Below are 22,070 nucleotides of genomic sequence, written 5' to 3' on the forward strand. Positions count from 1 at the left end.
GGATACGCAGCTTATCTGGGCCTCTGTAAAGTTGATGTTCCATGGAATAGGAAGCATGGAGTAGCCTAGTATTGAAGACAAAATGTTATTGTATGTTTGAAAATATTCTTCATAAGACATGTGACTGAAATGAACTGATCCACTTCCACGACAGTGCTACTGTGTCAGGACCAACAGGGGTTCCTGGTTCTGTTGGACCATAGCAACCTGTGTCTGGTGCTATGTACCCGATGATCGGCTTCGATCACTTTGGTTACTCCATGTCATCATGACCGACGTGGGGCGGTGGGGTAGCCTTGTGTTTAAAGCGTTTGCTTGTCATGCTGAACACCTGGGTTGATTCCCTACATGGGTATAATGTGTGAAGTCCATTTCTGGTGTCCCCTGTCGTGATAGTGCTGGAATATTGCTAAAAGCGGCATAGAACCATACTCACTCTCTTATGACCCGACAACGTAGATTAAAGTTTGGAATGTTTAGGTGTTTGTTATTTGGTCAAAAGTCAATTATCTACAGTCTGCTCTTATCTGGAATATTGTAGAGATTGCAAGTTCTTGATAAGGGAATTGCACATATATTTGAATGACACAAATGTCAGAACCGTATGTAGGAATGAATGTTCACAGCGTTTTGTTTTTTCTATCACACCCAGCCTTTCCTCTTTTAGTCCAAGTTGTGTTGTAATTGTGACATTGTTCCTGGTTAAGTGTTTCTTCATCAATGTTAAGTGGACTGTGATTCTGGTGTTTTGTTGTTCCAGCATTTGTTTCCTTTTTAATGAAAATAATGTGTTGTGTTAACATTAGATAGATGCAGTTTATGTGTTTTAAACGCAAAGTGTAATAATGCATGCGTAACCATGGTAACTGGTAATTTGATGACACAATACATAATTTCAATTATTTTTCATCAGTCTTGAAACTGAATATCTAAAATTTTTATTAATTCTTTCAGTTGGAATTTGTTAAATTCTTTCATTTTTCTATGTAAAAGCTGAAAGCTGATAAATATGAAGTAATCTGTATTTCTTGTCTATCTTATGTATATTCTGCCATGTTTTGACCTTTCATGTCTTATTTTCAGACTGTGAAGCAAGAGACAAATCCCATGTTCATCAGTGAGTATTTTAAGTTATTGGTTATATGGGGGAAGATAGAAGGGTCCCTTAGCCAAACATCTAGGGGCAGGAGGGCAGCTATTTCACACCTTGATCACTAGTATGGTCACACATGTTGTGTCAGTCAAGCCCAGACCTTCCAGTATATCATGTTCCTATTCTGTTGGGACAGAATCCTTGAACCAAGTGTGAAAATATATGTCACTTAAAATAGCACTCCAGTCAGAAAATACTCATATGTGTGAGAAATGGTATGCCAAGTTAGTGATGAGAAAGGTGAAGTTACTTCTAAAACATGAAGGTCTTGTTGAATAGCATCTCCTTGATAATGGATAACTGGCAGTTGGATATTTGAATACAGTCAAATCCCGATGAGTCAAATCTCTGGGGACCAAGTAATAAATTCGACTTATCGATGTATTCGAGACATAAGTATGTCTATGAGGGTAGAAAACATGATGATCCAGTCCAAATTCCTCCGCCTAAGCATTTGTTTATCTAATGATTTCCATATCACTAATAGGGGCACCTTATCAGTTCCAGTCTGATTAGCACAGACAGTGATTTCCATAAAATCACTAATCTGCCTTTTGAACTCACCCATCAAAGGCGGAAAGGTGTGAGCCGTGCTGGTTTGTTAATTGGATCAGTTTGCTACACCAATCAACTTCTCATTGACTGACTTCGGCTTATGTATACAAGATTGCTGTTGTTTTAATCTCATTGGACCAAATTTTCTTTTCAAGTCATCGTGTGTATTTATGAGACGGAATTTGTGTAACCGGTATTCAAATGATGACAACTATAACAGGGAATGGTCGGGACAGACAGGTACTTCGAATTATGCATAATATTCGAGACACCGGCATTCGACTCATCGGGATTTGACTGTATTTGGTCAGTTTTATGAGAGTATCATTCCAAAATAAATTTGGATTCCAGACCGACAGAGTCAAGCTCAGCAGCAGCAACAACAACAACCACCACAGCAGCAGCAACAGCAGCAGCAGCAACAGACAGCGGACAGAATGATGTCCAATCAGAGACCTGGTGTTACCATGGTGAGTACCCAGAATCCCATGACAGCTCAAGGACTGATGACATCACAGCCACAGGTCATGATGACCCAGTCGGGTATGGTGACCTCCCAGCCAGGGATGATCACCTCCCAGCAGAACATCATGACTTCACAACAGAACATGCAGAATCAACAGCCCATCAAGATCCGCGTCAATCTACCCAATCAGAACACCATGACAACCATGTCCAACCAGCCAGTCTCCATGCCAACAGATGTCTCCCAGGCTCTCGTGTCACAGCCAGCGATGTCCATGCCAACACAGCAGGGGATGAGCCAGTCCTTCATGCAGGCCGGTGGGCAGCAGGGGGGACAGCAGATCGTCATGCAGGGGGCGGGGTCAGCTCCAGCCATGGGGGGTCAGGTGTTCCCTGGGGCTGCCGATGGTGGGGTGGCTGACCCCACGAAGGCTGCAGTACAGAACAACAAAAAGATCATCTGGAAAGGTAGAGTTGATGATAATAATGATCCATTTATCAAGCACATTTCTCCACACATAATGCATGCTCGAAGCGCCCAAACAATCTGATTATTATTACCCGAATAACCCAAGCTACTTGTGAGGCGCTAGAAGGTTAATAGTCACATGACTTATCCCACCGGGTACCCATTTTTCTGCTGGGTGAACAGAGGCAATGTTGAACGAACTCGCTTGCCTAAGGCGAGACCACATGTATCACGTGTTACTTAATTGTTTTGATAGATTGGAGAAAATTTGTATGCATCACCTAAAATTTCTTTTGGCAGTACAGATAGTTTGCAAGGTGATTAAGCATGGTTGCCCAGTGAATCATAAAGCACTTTTACTGTTAGTGGTTGAACAATTTTAGCAGTGAATGGTACCATTTATGGATTGATGAATTCTTGAGTATTTACTTAGCCCAGTAAAGAAGATATCAGGCCCAAGTTAGCAGCAATATTTTTAAAGTTCCCAAAATGAAAAAAAAATATCGACAGTTCATTCATGTTAATCTATATGTCTAGGAAATGACCTACTTTGTCCTAGATCATTCTAAAGACACTTATAATCCGAGATAAATCCCTGAATCTATTCTGGATGGGTGAATGTTTCTTTAAGCCTGGATACTCCGAAGGCAGGTGTTTATCCTTTATCCTAGGCCTTTTTCAGAGCTTGATGAGATTTTATGTTCATTAGTTGACTGTTGATACATGCCAGGTGTCATCTATTACCTCATGGTTGTCTTGTGCTAGTTGTCATGCTGGTGCTGTGTTCTATGCAGGTTCCCTGGAGTACCAGGAGAAGCCCAAACCCCAGGGTCCTCCCAATGCTGTGCAGCAGAAGAACACCAAGACCCTCAACTGCTGCGTCTCCATCCTCAACACGGAACCTGACCTGTAAGCACCATTGCCTGTTGGTATTGTAGGGGCACATGCCAAGTCACATGACATGTCACATGCCAAGTCACAGATGGGACTTGATGTTGATAGGGTTGATGTAATAATGGCTTCAATGGCAATGTCAAGACCAGAGAATAACCAAACATGATGATCAAACAAAACAGATTCCATTGGGCAAAAAATGAACTTGATGCATGAGTGAGTGGAATATCATTTTAGACATTATCTGCAAAACATTTAGATTGATATGGAATGAAGTGGCCAGCACAAGCTTACAGATAACTGAGAGAGAGAATGGGAGAGAGAGAGATTTTACGCAGCTTTTAGCAATATTTTAGCAATATCACGGGGGAGGATACCAGAAATGGGATTCACACAATCTACCAAAGTGGAGAATCAAATCTTGGCCTTTGCTGTAACCACTTGGCTACCCACATGTTAACACATGAGACCTAGGTTAACTTTCTGGTATGTGGAGTCAGTACAGTTTATGATTCACTGTTTGTTTTACCTTGCCTAGCAACGCGAGAAACTGGCCTGAGAAGCTGGTGATGCAGCTCCTGCCCCAGCCCATGCTACACGAGCTGCAGAGTCTGTTCCGCAACTCCAGACAAGTGTCTTTCCACTTCTCTCCCAACGACCTGGACGCCCTCCGTAACCTATACCGCATCATGGGAACAGGATTTGTACGTACAATAGTCTTACTTCTTCTGCATATATGTCTTCCAAGGAAGCAGGCTGTTGGGGCTCAATCCCTGGATGGTTTAATAAAATAGCAATTCTTTCCAGTTTTGCTTGCCAGGGTTCCTTGTTTTGAACCCATGAAACATCGGGCAAGAATTGGTCTTCAGCAACCCATGCTTGTAGTGAGAGGCTGGGTGGTCAGGCTCGCTGACTTGGTTGAAAGATGTCATCGTAGCCCAGTTGATCGATGTTCATGCTGTTGATCACAGGATTGTCTGGTCCAGATTTGATTATTTACAGACTGATGCCTTGAACATTTTTGAGCTTGTAGCAAATAAAGAATCACAAAAACAAAGAAAACTCATGCTTGTGTCTGCCCAGTCCCGAACTACGCCTTGTCATGTTCCAGGCTGGCTGTGTCCACTTCTCCCAGACTGCCCAGTGTGATATTCGAGTGCTACTCCTGCTGTACAGCAGCAAGAAGAAGGCCTTTGTTGGACTCATCCCCAACGACCAAGTCGCCTTTGTCCAGGGCATCAGGAATGTCCTCAATAAAGTCCGAAACAAGGTGTGTGATCACAGAAGTAGGATCGGTCAATGTGTTTTTATTCTCAGCCATGTGGGGAATCCGGGATAGAATAAATTCCTTGCAAAGTAATCTGATTGTTAGAGGTGACTTATTGGACTCGATGGTCAGGCGAGTGGTTGATTGCTTCATTGATGTTCTAACATTAACTGGATGATAAAAGCTGTAACATAGGGTGGTAGGGTAGCTTGGTGGTTAAAGTGTTCTCTCATCATGTAGAAGGTCCATGTTCAGTTCCCCACATGGTTATAATGTGTAGGGCTGCTTTCAGATGCTTCCCATTGCTGATAGCATGTAGAACCAGCCTCACTCTATTGTAGCTTGCTTCTAGTTTCTGTGAATAGCTGCTACATTGTTAATACTGCAATTAGTAGTAATCACTCTCTTACCCACCCACTCAGTCACTCACTCACTCTCTTAGCACTCCTTTGCTGCTTTGTGAGACCATGTTTCTTACTTTGAAATACAAAGGTGTTGTTCTATTATTTTCCTTTTATCTCTACATACCATTTTATTACCCTTTAGATTAATTAGAAGAGTTTTGATTGGTTAATAGCAAAAGCATTTGAAACATACGCAAAACTTTGATGGGTAGTTTGAATATATCTTGTATATATTATATATATCTATCAAACGGGTAGTATGGATGACTTTGACAGTTTGCAACCTTTGACATTGAAATCTATTGGTTGGCATTGGAGATTTCAGCCATTATTATCACAGAAACTTTTTTTTATCAATATTTTTGAGGATGCAATATTTTTATACCTGAAATGGAAACACATTGGACCTAAAGGTACAACCTAAACAGTGGTATTATTTAAAATATCAAATCCCTTAAAACATAGTTTTTAAGCCTTCAGGAGTTATGTCCCTTTGAATATCGATCAATAATGTTTCTCTGCGACATGGATCATTGCCTCCCACGGCACAAATAGAGGAGACACAAACGAAAACAGTTCTGGAAAACACACAAAAAAAGCCTAAAATTCTAAAGGGTAGTAAATTTGTCATGTGTCCATTTGCCAGGTAGTATGGGATGGTACGGTCCATTTCAATCTGTATTTTCTTAGGCCTCAGGTAATATAGACTCAGTGGGGCTGTACCATCCCATTCTACCTGGCAAGTACCTGCATAACTAGTAATCTTGTGTAAACATTTTATAGAAATACTAGTAGTAAGCAAAATGTTCTGCACATGCAGTTGTCTTATAAGTATTTAAATTGTCAGAGATGTTTTGATGTATATTATCATGCTTACCCAGAAATAACACGTTCTTGTGAAATCTTTATCTTGCAGGATTTCTATTTTGTAAGAATTATTACTTTGGGATATATGACAAAAATTTATATATATACTGCTGAGCGCATGTTCATCTTGGTTTTAGCATATGCATGAGTGGTAGACATATCTTTGTTGGCAGTCTCTCTTGTATGGGGTATTGTATCATCATTCCATTATGGTAAATACTCTGTACCTAAATGGCTCCATGGCTTTGTTTTGAGTTACACGGCACTGTAAAATGATGTCGAAACAAATTATACTGTTCTTTCTTGAATACAACAGAAAGTGACATCACCAGTACCTGTTTCATGTTGTCTATTATACAACTATGTCTCGTAGGGTAATGGCTTAGTTTGCCAATCTTAATGTTCATTTTAAAAAATCAAACGTTGAATACCTGCTCATGCAGGGCCACAACATTAAATATTAATTATGAAATTTCATTTACGAAAAGCCGTTTGATTTGGAGATGATGGCAAAGCTCATCAGCGAAAGAAATTCTCGAGATGAAATTTTAGATGTGATAAAAATGAGGACACTTCCAAAACAAAGCTGTGTATCAAATGGGTGCATGGTATGTACGTAAATATATGTAATGGAATGGAATTGTGATACACTTGATGATGGGAGATGGGGACAGATCCTGGTTAATATACAGTGGAGGAGATCATTTGTATCCCAGCTTTCTTTGGAATCAGAATGTTTGTTTTGAAGCAAAATATTTATGTAGAGTTGATGAAACTTGAGTTTAACTGCCAGTTTTGTATCCCAAATATTGCAAAACAATAGAATGGAAATGTAGCACATTGAATAACTCTTTTGAATCGTTTGATTGTTTTGAGATCTCCTCCTAACTGTGTCTGTTTGACAGTGTTTGGTGCATGTTGAACGTAATCCTATTATTGTAAATATTTCTCTGTGCCTCTTTCTCTCACTGTACCTCTTTCTCTCACTGTTCCTCTTTCTATATTTGTCTTTCTCTATCTGTGTGTGTCTGTCTATCTGTGTCTTTCACTGTCTCTATCTCTCTTTCTGTGTCAATTTCAGTGTCTATGTCTATCACTCTCTCTCTCTGTCTCTGTCCATTTCTCTTTGTCTTTCTCTATTTGTTTCTGTCTCTATCACTATATGTTTCTCTTTCTCTATCCATGTCTCTCCTTCTCTCAGTCTCTATGTCCATCCTTCTTTGTCTCTTTCTCTCTTTGTTTGTCTCTCTCTATTTCTGTCTCTCTCTATCCCTGTGCCTCTCTTTCTCTCAGTCTCTATGTCCATCTCTTTGTCTCTCTTTGTTTCTGTCTCTCTCTATCTCTCTGTCTATCCCTGTGTCTCTCTCTCTCTGTCTATCCCTGTGTCTCTATGTCCATCTCTCTTTGTCTCTTTCTCTCTATGTGTCTCTCTCTCTCTCTCTCTCAGTCTATATCTCTCCATTCTTTAGACTAGTCTAGATGTGTTAACTTGTTGACTTAGAAATGTTGATTACCTGATATCTACACCTGTGCACAGTATTTCAGTTTCTTCTCTCAGCCATGCTATTATATTTTCTGCTTGCTCTGTAATGTTAACCTGTAATGTGGCTGTAAGCTCTACTTGAAAGGCCAGTTGAAGGAGCATGCTAACTGTATTGTAAACACTCTCATCCTTAAACCATCAGTAACTGTCGTGCACTGTAAATCCTTTATCAAATGCTTCACCACTGGAATTGAAACAGGACATTAGATGTGAAACTGAGGTTGTCATGATTATACTTGTTACTGGTGTTTGTGTTTGTGAAATGTAATCTTGAATGATTTGGGATGTGATTTCCTGCATGTTCCTTCTGCTTGGTACTGATCACCTATTGTACTGGTGCATGATCCTCTTGTCACTGCGTGTGTTCTATTGATCTCTTAAAGATTTACACACAAAAATAAAAACTGTTCCAGCAGCAGACACAGCAGGTGAATCAACCGATGACCACAAACCTACCTCTGCAGCCTCCCCCACAGGTATGTCATTCCGCCTCCCCATGCAGCCTCCCCCACAGGTATGTCATTCCCCTCCCCATTCAGCCTCCCTCACAGGTATGTCAATCCCCCTCCCCAACAGGTATGTCATTCCCCTCCCCATGCAGCCTCCCCACAGGTATGTCATTCCCCTCCCCACAGGTATGTCATTCCGCCTCCCCAAGCAGCCTCCCCCACAGGTATGTCATTCCCCATGCAGCCCCTCCCCCACAGGTATGTCATTCCCCTCCCCATGCAGCCTCCCCCCCACAGGTATGTCATTCCCCCCCCATGCAGCCTCCCTCACAGGTATGTCATTCCCCCTCCCTATGCAGCCTCCCCCACAGGTATGTCAATCCCCTCCCCATGCAGCCTCCCCTGTGGGTATGTGTCGTTCCCCCTCCCCATGCAGCCTCCCCACAGGTATGTCATTCCCCTCCCCATGCAGCCTCCCCCACAGGGATGTCGTTCCCCCTTCCCATGCAGCCTCCCTCACAGATATTTCATTCTCTTCTTCATGCAGCCTCCCTCACAGATATGTCGTTCCCCTCCCCATGCAGCCTCCCCCACAGATATTTCATTCTCTTCTTCATGCAGCCTCCCTCACAGATATGTCGTTCTCCCCATGCAGCTTCCCCACAGATATTTAGTTCCCTTCTTCATTCAGCCTCCCTCAGATATGTCGTTCCCCTCCCCATGCAGCTTCCCCACAGGTACGTCATTCCCTCCCCATGCAACCTCCCCACAGGTATGTCGTTCCCCCTCCCCATGCAGTTCCCCCACAGGTATGTCATTCCCTTTCCCATGTAACCTCCCAGACAGGTATGTTGTTCTCCCTTCCAATGCAGATTTCCCTAACAGGTATGTCATTCCTCCTCCCTATGCACATTTCCCTCAGGTATGTCATTCCCCCTCCCCATGCAGATTAATCCTGGTTATCACTTACAATATGCAGATCAATAATCAGTGCTGAGTAATTGATCAATAATTGATTGTAATCGTAAACCCCACCTCAAAATATGTTCGCGATAATGGGACATCATAACATTGTGCATACCAAACAGGCAACAATAAATTCTGTTATCAATATCATTTCCTGGTGCACACCTCTGAGTTGTGTGTTTTCCTCTTGTGGTTTTTCTGATTTTTGGGTGCTAAAGAACAATCACTTAATCCATGAACAACAATAACACATGTCAATAACTCATAAAACACAACTTTATCTTAACAACAACAATAACACATGTCAATAACTCATAAAACACAACTTTATCTTAACAACAATAACACATGTCAATAACTCATAAAACACAACTTTATCTTAACAACAACAATAACACATGTCAATAACTCATAAAACACAACTTTATCTTAACAACAACAATAACACATGTCAATAACTCATAAAACACAACTTTATCTTAACAACAATAACACATGTCAACTCATAAAAAACAACTTTATCTTAACAACAACAATAACATATCAATAACTCATAAAACACAACTTTATCTTAACAACAATAACATATCAATAACTCATAAAACACAACTTTATCTTAACAACAACAATAACACATGTCAATAACTCATAAAACACAACTTTATCTTAACAACAACAATAACACATGTCCATAACTCATAAAACACAACTTTATCTTAACAATAACCGAGTCAATAACTCATAAAACACAACTTTATCTTAACAACAACAATAACATGTCAATAACTCATAAAACACAACTTTATCTTAACAACAACAATAACAAATGTCAATAACTCATAAAACACAACTTTATCTTCACAACAACAATAACACATGTCAATAACTCATAAAACACAACTTTATCTTCACAACAATAACACATGTCAATAACTCATAAAACACAACTTTATCTTAACAACAACAATAACATGTCAATAACTCATAAAACACAACTTTATCTTAACAACAACAATAACATGTCAATAACTCATAAAACACAACTTTATCTTAACAACAACAATAACATGTCAATAACTCATAAAACACAACTTTATCTTAACAACAACAATAACATGTCAATAACTCATAAAACACAACTTTATCTTAACAACAACAATAACACATGCCAATAACTCATAAAACACAACTTTATCTTAACAACAACAATAACACATGTCAATAACTCATAAAACACAACTTTATCTTAACAACAACAATAACTCATAAAACACAACTTTATCTTCACAACATAAATAACATGTCAATAACTCATAAAACACAACTTTATCTTAACAACAACAATAACACATGTCAATCACTCATAAAACACAACTTTATCTTCACAACAACAATAACACATGTCAATAACTCATAAAACACAACTTTATCTTCACAACAACAATAACACATGTCAATAACTCATAAAACACAACTTTATCTTCACAACAATAACATATCAATAACTCATAAAACACAACTTTATCTTAACAACAATAACCATGTCAATAACTCATAAAACACAACTTTATCTTAACAACAACAATAACACATGTCAATAACTCATAAAACACAACTTTATCTTAACAACAACAATAACACATGTCAATAACTCATAAAACACAACTTTATCTTCACAACAACAATAACACATGTCAATAACTCATAAAACACAACTTTATCTTAACAACAATAACACATGTCAATAACTCATAAAACACAACTTTATCTTAACAACAACAATAACATGTCAATAACTCATAAAACACAACTTTATCTTAACAACAACAATAACATGTCAATAACTCATAAAACACAACTTTATCTTCACAACAACAATAACACATGTCAATAACTCATAAAACACAACTTTATCTTAACAACAACAATAACATGTCAATAACTCATAAAACACAACTTTATCTTCACAACAACAATAACACATGTCAATAACTCATAAAACACAACTTTATCTTCACAACAACAATAACACATGTCAATAACTCATAAAACACAACTTTATCATAACAACAACAATAACATGTCAATAACTCATAAAACACAACTTTATCTTAACAACAATAACACATGTCAATAACTCATAAAACACAACTTTATCTTAACAACAACAATAACATGTCAATAACTCATAAAACACAACTTTATCTTCACAACAACAATAACACATGTCAATAACTCATAAAACACAACTTTATCTTAACAACAATAACACATGTCAATAACTCATAAAACAACTTTATCTTAACAACAACAATAACATGTCAATAACTCATAAAACACAACTTTATCTTCACAACAACAATAACACATGTCAATAACTCATAAAACACAACTTTATCTTAACAACAACAATAACATGTCAATAACTCATAAAACACAACTTTATCTTAACAACAATAACACATGTCAATAACTCATAAAACACAACTTTATCTTAACAACAACAATAACATGTCAATAACTCATAAAACACAACTTTATCTTCACAACAACAATAACACATGTCAATAACTCATAAAACACAACTTTATCTTAACAACAACAATAACATGTCAATAACTCATAAAACACAACTTTATCTTAACAACAACAATAACATGTCAATAACTCATAAAACACAACTTTATCTTAACAACAACAATAACATGTCAATAACTCATAAAACACAACTTTATCTTAACAACAATAACACATGTCAATAACTCATAAAACACAACTTTATCTTCACAACAACAATAACACATGTCAATAACTCATAAAATACAACTTTATCTTAACAACAATAATAACATGTCAATAACTCATAAAACACAACTTTATCTTAACAACAACAATAACATGTCAATAACTCATAAAACACAACTTTATCTTCACAACAACAATAACACATGTCAATAACTCATAAAACACAACTTTATCTTAACAACAACAATAACATGTCAATAACTCATAAAACACAACTTTATCTTAACAACAACAATAACATGTCAATAACTCATAAAACACAACTTTATCTTAACAACAACAATAACATGTCAATAACTCATAAAACACAACTTTATCTTCACAACAACAATAACACATGTCAATAACTCATAAAACACAACTTTATCTTAACAACAACAATAACATGTCAATAACTCATAAAACACAACTTTATCTTAACAACAACAATAACATGTCAATAACTCATAAAACACAACTTTATCTTAACAACAATAACACATGTCAATAACTCATAAAACACAACTTTATCTTCACAACAACAATAACACATGTCAATAACTCATAAAATACAACTTTATCTTAACAACAACAATAACATGTCAATAACTCATAAAACACAACTTTATCTTAACAACAACAATAACATGTCAATAACTCATAAAACACAACTTTATCTTAACAACAATAACACATGTCAATAACTCATAAAACACAACTTTATCTTCACAACAACAATAACACATGTCAATAACTCATAAAATACAACTTTATCTTAACAATAACATGTCAATAACTCATAAAACACAACTTTATCTTAACAACAACAATAATGTATAATTCAAATTTTGACAATGTCTGTGACAAAAATACCAAAAAGAAACATACACTCTGAAGTTTAATTTGATGTCTAGTTCCATATGAATATTGATTAGTCTATCCAGCCCATCAACAATTGCTGACGCAAGCGAGTTCGATTGATTGAGCGATTATTTGATCAATCACTCCAGCACAAATGCATTTTCCCCGGAGGCATGTCATTCCCTCTCCCCATGCAGATTGTTAATTGCGACATGATTATGTGGTTCATTTGTCAAAATAAACATGTAACAGAGACTTCTTCCTTGCAGATGCAGGCGACACAAGGACTTCCGAACAACCAACAGCAGATGAGGATGGGGATGCAGGTAGGTTGTCAGAATCCAGTACGCCTTTCTTGTTGTGGTGTTCCGATTAATTGAAATAATCAAGCAATCGATGATATTTACTTATAATCGAAAACAAACGATTTTGGAACAACTGTTTTAGTGTTTGAAACACTTAATGATGGACCATATCTGAGAAGTTGTCAGGGGCAGAAAATGTGTTTAAATCTTAGAAAATTCACGTCACTTACTGAAAAGTTATGACTGAACATTTCTTGAAGACTCCAGGAAGTTTATGTTCGTGATAGTTAGCCATCACTTTAAAGTTGCAAGTTGCATCATGTTATACTTATCTGCCATAACAACCTGAATAGGAAAATCTGAAAAATGTCGCTGTTTTTTTGTTTTGAGGATTGCTCGTTCATAATGAACCAGTCATCAATTGTGAGATTTCAACCAATTCCCAACACTACTTTCTTGACAAATAGCGATCGCCCTTCAGTTGAGAAAGGTCATCAACCACTACATCCCCCCCCCATCCCTTCTCCCCTTCTCTCCTAGCCCCACCCACCCCACCAATTTCATCTCGAGTGATCCGAACAAACTTTGATAGCCCAATGTACTTAAAGAAATCTCAGTTGTTATCTTCTTGACGTCCATTTGCAAATTTGGACTTGCAGAAAACATAAACCATAGCAACAGAAATATTTGTTTGATAGTAGTTCCTCTTCTGAGCAGATGCCATGGTGCTTGGTAAGAAACTGGTTTACTGAATATCTGCACCAATGTGATTGTTTTACAATATCATGTAACATGTTTCACAGACCACCCAAGTGGTAAAGTGGTGCCTGTTGATGACTTTTCGGATATCTTTATTTCAAAGCAAATGTTTGTGGTAATGTTTATTTTTAAATTTAATATTTGTTTTCATGCTGACAAAGTGGTTTTAGTATATTCTGGAAATGGTGGTTGTACAACTCATTTGGACAGTAGGACTCTAAACCTGTTCGACCTTCCTTATTGAAACTTGCTACCCCACATCATTTGTGTGTTCAAGTTTCCTTTTGAAGATTTTTTGATTTTCAAGTTGTTCTTTGGTGATTTTGGATTGGTATTTTTTATATCATAGTCATACCAGATCTACATTAAGTGAGTTTGTGAGACGCCTGCTTGTGGCTTGGCACCACTGATCTAGAGCAAGCATTTGACATGCTCTGTAATGTATCTGAAACAGCGGTGCCTGGAACTCTAAGTAGCATGCTTTATATGTATTCATGTAAAACAGCTGAGGGAGGAGCACGCTGTGACTTATCTCTGCTCTGTTTGTAGACAGTGGCAGGCAACATGCCCATCACGTCCGCCTCCACTCAGGTGGCCCCATCGTTGCCTCTCCAACAGGATATGGTGAGTCAAATCACCTTGGTTACCACCATCAAGCCTGTGGAGATCTGTTTTGTTGGATGTGGGATTAGGGAAAATGCTTTTGAGTTTGGTAGAAAAACATTTTATCACTGGAGAATCAGTTAAAGGAAATACTGTAGTGAGAAATTGATAGCAGGGCAGTGTATTGGTCTTAAATATTGTTTTGCAATATGGTACGATACAGGGACCTTATTCTCGAAACGTTCGTAGCCCTAAGAATTCTTAACTTTGATCGTTAAGATTGGGCTTAAGAAGTTCGTAGGGATATGAACGTTTCGAGAATAGCTAACCTGGTGTCACTATTGTAACATATTGCGATATATAGGGAGCTTCAGTGTTTGTCAGTGATTTACATGGGTCCTGTATTGTTCACTCAATGAGTAAATGTTCAGTCAATGTGGTAAAGTCAACTTGGTCAGTCTCCGCCATTTTGGATACAGGGTGATAAAATCATACAAGAGTAATCACTTCCATGCTTCTGTCAATTAATTTCGTCGTGAAGTCTTGGTGAATGAATTTCTGTGTGTATATTAGGTTAAATGGTACAAATAAGGGAAGAAATGTCCTATTTTTTTACCCAATATACAGAAATACAGAAAACTGATTGCATATTGTATGAAAACCATATTGCACTTTACCAGTTTTCCATTGAAAGTCCTAGAAAATAAGAGAAACTTACGATTATTTCCTCTGTTAATTCTGAAATGTTTGGAAATTCATGATTACTGTCATGCTTATTGCGACTTGTGAAACATGATGTTAAATATTGGAGAGTACTGTTATGTTGCTAGAACATATGTTGAATGTTGCAGGATTCTGTGATATTGAAAGTGGCAAGAAAATATGTTGAATGTTGCAAGATACTGTGATGTTGAATGTGGCAAGGAAATATGTTGAGTGTTGCAGGATACTGTGATTTTGAATGTTGCAGGATACTGTGATGTTGAATGTTGCAGGATACCGTGGTGTTGAATGTTACACGATACCGTGATGTTGAATGTTGCAGGATACTGTGATGTTGAATGTTGCAGGATACTGTGATGTTGAATGTTGCAGGATACCGTGGTGTTGAATGTTGCACGATACCGTGATGTTGAATGTTGCAGGATACTGTGATGTTGAATGTTGCAGGATACTGTGGTGTTGAATGTTGCAGGATACCGTGATGTTGAATGTTGCAGGATACTGTGATGTTGAATGTTGCAGGATACTGTGATGTTGAATGTTGCAGGATACCGTGGTGTTGAATGTTGCAGGATACCGTGATGTTGAATGTTGCAGGATACCATGGTGTTGAATGTTGCAGGATACCATGGTGTTGAATGTTGCAGGATACCATGGTGTTGAATGTTGCAGGATAGTGTGATGTTGAATGTTGCAGGATACCGTGATGTTGAATGTTGCAGGATAGTGTGATGTTGAATGTTGCAGGATATTGTGGTGTTGAATGTTGCAGGATACTGTGATGTTGAATGTTGCAGGATAGTGTGGTGTTGAATGTTGCAGGATATTGTGGTGTTGAATGTTGCAGGATACTGTGATGTTGAATGTTGCAGGATACTGTGATGTTGAATGTTGCAGGATACTGTGGTGTTGAATGTTGCAGGATACCATGCTGAATGTTGCAGGATAGTGTGATGTTGAATATTTGCAGGATACCATGTGATGTTGAATGTTGCAGGATAGTGTGAATGTTGCAGGATACTGTGATGTTGAATGTTTGCAGGATACTGTGATGTTGAATATTGCAATGTTATTGTGCGGATACCATGGTGTTGAATGTTGCAGGATACCATAGTGTTAGATGATGCTTGATGTTGAATGTTGCAGTGGTGTTGATATTTGCCAGGATAGTGTGATGTTGATATGTTGCAGGATACCGTGATGTTGAATGTTGCAGGATAGTGTGATGTTGAATGTTACAGGATATTGTGGTGTTGAATGTTGCAGGATACTGTGATGTTGAATGTTGCAGGATGACTGTGATGTTGAATGTTGCAGGATACTGTGGTGTTGAATGTTGCAGGATACCATGGTGTGTTGCAGGATACGTGATGCTGAATGTTGCAGGATACAGGATGCAGTGATGTTGAATGTTGCAGGATACCGTGATGTTGAATATTATTGCAGGATACTGTGATGTTGAATGTTGCAGGATATTGTGGTGTTGAATGTTGCCAGTGTTAGATACCATGGTGTGTGGTTGATGTTGCAGGATACTGTGGTGTTGAATGTTGCAGGATACCATGGTGTTGAATGTTGCAGGATACCGTGATGCTGAATGTTGCAGGATAGTGTGATGTTGAATGTTGCAGGATACCGTGATGTTGAATGTTGCAGGATAGTGTGATGTTGAATGTTGCAGGATATTGTGGTGTTGAATGTTGCAGGATACTGTGATGTTGAATGTTGCAGGATATTGTGGTGTTGAATGTTGCAGGATACCATGGTGTTGAATGTTGCAGGATACCATGGTGTTGAATGTTGCAGGATACTGTGATGTTGAATGTTGCAGGATACTGTGGTGTTGAATGTTGCAGGATACTGTGGTATTGAATGTTTCAGTGTAATATAGAGTTGAATTTTACAGGAAAATATGATGTTGAATGTTTCAGGGAAACACCTGCATCATGATGCAGCCGAACCAGGATACTGGTGCCGGTGATACCATGATGAACCGAACCATGCCGAACCAGATTTCCATATCAGAGATGATGTCAGGCCAGCAGGACAGGGCCAGTCTACAGGTCAGCATCGATTCCATGGATATTTAATCCTCAGATTTTATCCAGAGAATTTGATAATTAACTGGGCATGCTGGATGGTATGAAAATTAACATGGCGTGGGAAATGAAAAAACGTGACTTCTCATTTTTAGAGGGAAAAAAAAGAGAATATTAATGCAGACTCAAATGACAATTGTTTATATTAAATGTTCCACCTGTATGTCTATGATATGCCTGTAATGTGTGTAAACATCTTGCAGCGGAAGATCCAGCTACTCCAGAGTGACCTCCAGGCGGCAAAGGAGAAGGAACTCCAGTACCAGCAGGTGGAGCAGGCGAAGAAAGCCATAGTGGCCCAGCAGCAACTCCAGCAGAGGATGGGTACGTGCCAGCCACACACTGTCATACTGCAGGGGGCACTTACTCTCTGTAGATAACCTGTGCACTGTCTCCAGCTTCAGGGCATCTCCAAACTGTATCGCTCTACAGTACGTCTCCACACTCTATCACTCTCAAGGGCATCTCCATACTGTATCACTCTCCAGGGCATCTCCACACTGTCTCACACTCCAGGACGACATCTCCACACTGTCTCACTCTCCAGGGCAACTCCACACTGTCTCACTCTCCAGGACATCTCCACACTTTATCACTCTCCAGGACATCTCCACACTGTATCACTCTCCAGGGCATCTCCACACTGTATCACTCTCCAGGACATCTCCACACTGTATCACTGTCCAGGACATCTCCACACTGTATCACTCTCCAGGACATCTCCACACTGCATCCCTCTACAGGGCATCTCCACACTGTATCACTCTCCAGGGCATCTCTACACTGTATCACTGTCCAGGACATCTCCTAATTGTATCACTCTCCAGGGCATCTCCACACTGTATCACTGTCCAGGACATCTCCACACTGCATCACTGTCCAGGGCATCTCCACACTGTATCACTCTCCAGGGCATCTCCACACTGTATCACTCTTGAGGACATCTCCACACTGCATCACACTCCAGGGTATCTCCACACTGTATCACTGTCCAGGACATCTCCACACTGTATCACTCTCCAGGACATCTCCACACTGTATCACTCTCCAGGGCATCTCCACACTGTATCACTCTACAGGGCATCTCTACACTGTATCACTCTCCAGGGCATCTCCACACTGTATCACTGTCCAGGACATCTCCACACTGCATCACTGTCCAGGGCATCTCCACACTGTATCACTCTCCAGGGCATCTCTACACTGTATCACTCTACCCGGCATCTCCACACTGTATCACTCTCCAGGGTATCTCTACACTGTATCACTCTACAGGGTATCTCCACACTGTATCACTCTCCAGGGCATGTCTACACTGTATCACTCTCCAGGGCATCTCCACACTGTATCACTCTCCAGGGCATCTCCACACTGTATCACTCTCCAGGGCATCTCCACACTGTATCACTCTCCAGGGCATCTCCACACTGTATCACTTTCCAGGGCATCTCCACACATCATTTCCATATATTTTTCCCCACGCCGCGCGTTTAGCACGAAGGGAGGCATTTAGTATTAGGCTCCGCTCGTCCGTCTGTACGTACATACGAATATCTTAAGAACCGTTGACTGGATTCTTTTCATATTTGGTACCTAGGTTTGGTGACCTTGACCTTCATTTCAAGGTCATAAGGGGATTTTAACGTTTTACCCTTGTCAGCAAGATATCTCAAGAACCGTTCACTGGATTTTCTTCATATTCAACACCAAGCTTAACCTAGGGAGGGCACAGGGCCCAGTCGAATGTGGTGACCGTCACCTAATTTTCAAGGTCATTGCGACACTTTGAAGATTTCAGCATGTTAAGCTGCATGTTAAGCTTGTCAGCGAGATACCTCAAGAACCGTTCACTGGACTTTCTTCATATTTGACACCAAGCTTCATCTGGAGAAGGTGCAAAGCCCAGTCGATTTTGGTGACCTTCACATAATTTTCAAGGTCACGGCGACACTTTGATGATTTCAGCTTGTTAAACTGCATGTTAAGATTGTCAGCGAGATATCTCAAGAACAGTTCACTGGATTTTCTTCATAGACTTTCAAGACTTCCCTTGAATGTTTTTCAATAAGCAATTTCTTTATTACTATTTTTGCATATTTCATACACTAAGACATTCATGTCAAGGTCAAAGTGAGTCTTGAAAATATTTGTGCGTTTGAACAATTACAGAGCATGATATCAAGAGAGGTTGACTGGTCATGTTTTTGTTGACATTTAACTCCATCTTAAATTACGACCTTCACTTTCATTACTTTTTAAGTTTGATTTGATAATTTGCGGCTGGGGATTATGTCACCGTAGTGGCAATGCTTTGCTTGTTTTAAAAAACTTTAATCCTCGCAAAGACACGAGGGCCTTATTATATCAACCTATAACAACTGTTCTGTTTAGGTGCTAAGTTTAATATTATGTCATCTTACTCTAATATACAAAACATCCTCCGGGTTGCTGACCGTATTTGTGACAAAATCTGACTTTTGTGAGGTTGATTCTCAGATTTGCCCTCATAATGATTCTGCTTATTGATTTAACCAAGTGGTAAATGTTGACTTTAAGTACTTTGAGCATTTCTCCGAATTAAGTTACACCATGATAAGACTGAAGTATAGATTGATATACAAGTGATATCCCTTGTATATTTCCAGGTTTGTCAGACCCATGACTGTGCTTGTTATTTATGTGCCCATGTGTTTTTTTTGTGTGAGATGTGCATCACTTTGGGCTTTCCTTTCAATGTAGCTGACAGGCACATTCGATATTCTCGAATGCTATTAATAGCTTTGTTAAACTGGAATAGACCTGTTTTTGGTTACAGTGTAACTGTTCATACTCCATTGTTGTATTTATTGAATATTTTTCACTTTTTTTACCTTGAATGTTTTAAACAATAAGATTGTTCATAAACCTTTGAATCAATGATTTTTGTTCCTTGTTTTCCACACATGATGAATGGCAACATCCTTTTGATCAACCTGCTATAAAGTTACTCCGCAGTGCACACTCCCCCTTACAACTGAGATTGTAGAATAATGACCCATGGCTTTAACTCTACAGTAACTTGAACAATATATATTCTGAAACTCTTTGATTTATTGCCTGTTTCCATGGTTACTGGGAACATTAAATTCAGTTATGAAGCTGGTTCTCATTAGTGGTGTAATTAATTGGAGTGAGAAATGAGAGACTCTGAGAATTTGACGTGAATTAAAATGGAAATTGAGTAATTTCTTTTGTATTGTAATGAAAATGTTTTATTACACGAAAAATTCAGTTTAAATATAGTCTTCTCTGTAGGTCAATGTGATTCTGTTCCTCGTTATGCTCGTGTTGCATTTATATGTCAGATTGAAGTCTATATTTAGATGTGTAACAAAGTACACTTTCACTCCATTATTCAAGTACTCAGTTGCAAGACTAATGTTTTGTTTCTCAGACTTGAAAAAGGTGCAGAGCAGTGGGGTAGCTTAGTGATTAAAGCGTTCTCTCGTCACTCAGAAGACCCGGGTTCGATTCCCCACATGGGTACAATGTGTGAAGCCCATTTCTGGTGTCCCCCGCCGTGATGTTGCTGGAATATTGCTAAAAGCGGCGTAAAACCAAAACTCAGTCAGTCAGTCTGGTGTCCCTCCCCATGATATTGCTGGAATATTACTAAAAGCGATGTAAAACTAAACTCACTCACTGTAAAGGGCACATGCCGCCCAGTCTCCTAATGACCTACAGAAGTAATGCAGAGTTGCATCCCTTAGTCACAGCAGAACCCAGTGATTGTGGGTTTGAATCCTGGTTGATTCAGGGTTTGTCTGCACCATACCTGTGTTCCTGGGTTTGACCTAAGTGGTAAACCTCAGAGTCCAGTGTCATTGGGCTTTTGCCTCTCACAAGGCTTACATGCCATGATATGACTGAAATTCCTTTGTTTGTGGTTTAACGCCGCACTCAGCATTATTCCAGCTATATGCCAGTGGTCTGTAAATAATCGAGTCTGGACCAGACAATCCAGTGATCAACAGCATGAGCAACGATCTACTCAATTGGGATATAATGACATGTGTCAATCAAGTCAGCGAACCTGACCACCCGATCCTGTTAGCCACCTCTTACAACAAGCATGGGTTGCTGAAGACCAATTCTACCCCAGCATCTTCATGGGTATAGTGTAAAGCCCATTTCTGGAGTCCCCAGCCGTGATATTGCTGGAATATTGCTAAAAGCGGCGTAAAATTAAACTCAGTCAGTCAGTCATGGGTATAGCTGAAATTCTATTCAAAGGTGGTGCTAAGTCCATGAGAGGCATGTGTGTACACAGTCATTTGGCCAAAACCGATGATAGTATTTCTTGATCCCTCGTAAGCCCTGATTCATGTTTGTGGGTTTGTCAGCTCCAATCCCGAGTATGTGGGTTTCACCAAATGGGTAAATGTCAAGACCTGTATCACAATGTTAGATCAGGATGTGATTGGAAGATGGTGGTTATTAATATATGTTGTCCGTCTATGGGCTAAATGTTGAGATAAGTGTCTTCTTAAGCAAACTAATCAATTTATAATTTGAAGTTGGAAACGTCTTTCGGATATAACAGCTTTCCTTAGTAGTGAGTGAGTGAGTTTAGTTTTACGCTGCACAATATTCCACCTATATGGCGGTGGTAAATAATCGAGTCTGGACCAGACAATCTAATGATCAACAGCATGAGCATTGATCTGCACAATTGGGAACCGATGACGTGTCAACCAAGTCAGCGAGCCTGACCACCCGATCCCATTAGTCACCTCTTACGACAAGCATAGTCGCCATTTGTGGCAAGCATTGGTTGCTGAAGACCTATTCTACCCCGATCTTCACTGGTCTCTTTCCTTAGTAAACAAGATTGAGAATTTGTTGATCTTAAAATACAGTGTCTA

The 22,070-nt window shown here is 39.1% G+C and overlaps 1 protein-coding gene across 1 annotated transcript in view; it reads left to right on the forward strand.

The window, feature by feature from the left end:
• The window catches only part of LOC124264560 (mediator of RNA polymerase II transcription subunit 25-like), a 38,107-nt gene that overhangs the window by 10,530 nt on the left and 5,507 nt on the right, over nt 1–22,070 (forward strand). The window contains 10 exon segments of the mRNA XM_046699311.1: nt 1,084–1,117; nt 2,060–2,641; nt 3,437–3,551; nt 4,075–4,240; nt 4,648–4,806; nt 8,031–8,093; nt 12,947–13,003; nt 14,291–14,365; nt 16,999–17,130; nt 17,370–17,490. Of these exon segments, the coding sequence (XP_046555267.1) occupies nt 1,084–1,117; nt 2,060–2,641; nt 3,437–3,551; nt 4,075–4,240; nt 4,648–4,806; nt 8,031–8,093; nt 12,947–13,003; nt 14,291–14,365; nt 16,999–17,130; nt 17,370–17,490 (1,504 nt within the window).

The sequence above is a fragment of the Haliotis rubra genome, unplaced genomic scaffold (genome assembly GCF_003918875.1).
Source record: "Haliotis rubra isolate DU_JTF1 unplaced genomic scaffold, ASM391887v1 Scf93, whole genome shotgun sequence".
Classification (NCBI taxonomy): Eukaryota; Metazoa; Mollusca; class Gastropoda; order Lepetellida; family Haliotidae; genus Haliotis; species Haliotis rubra.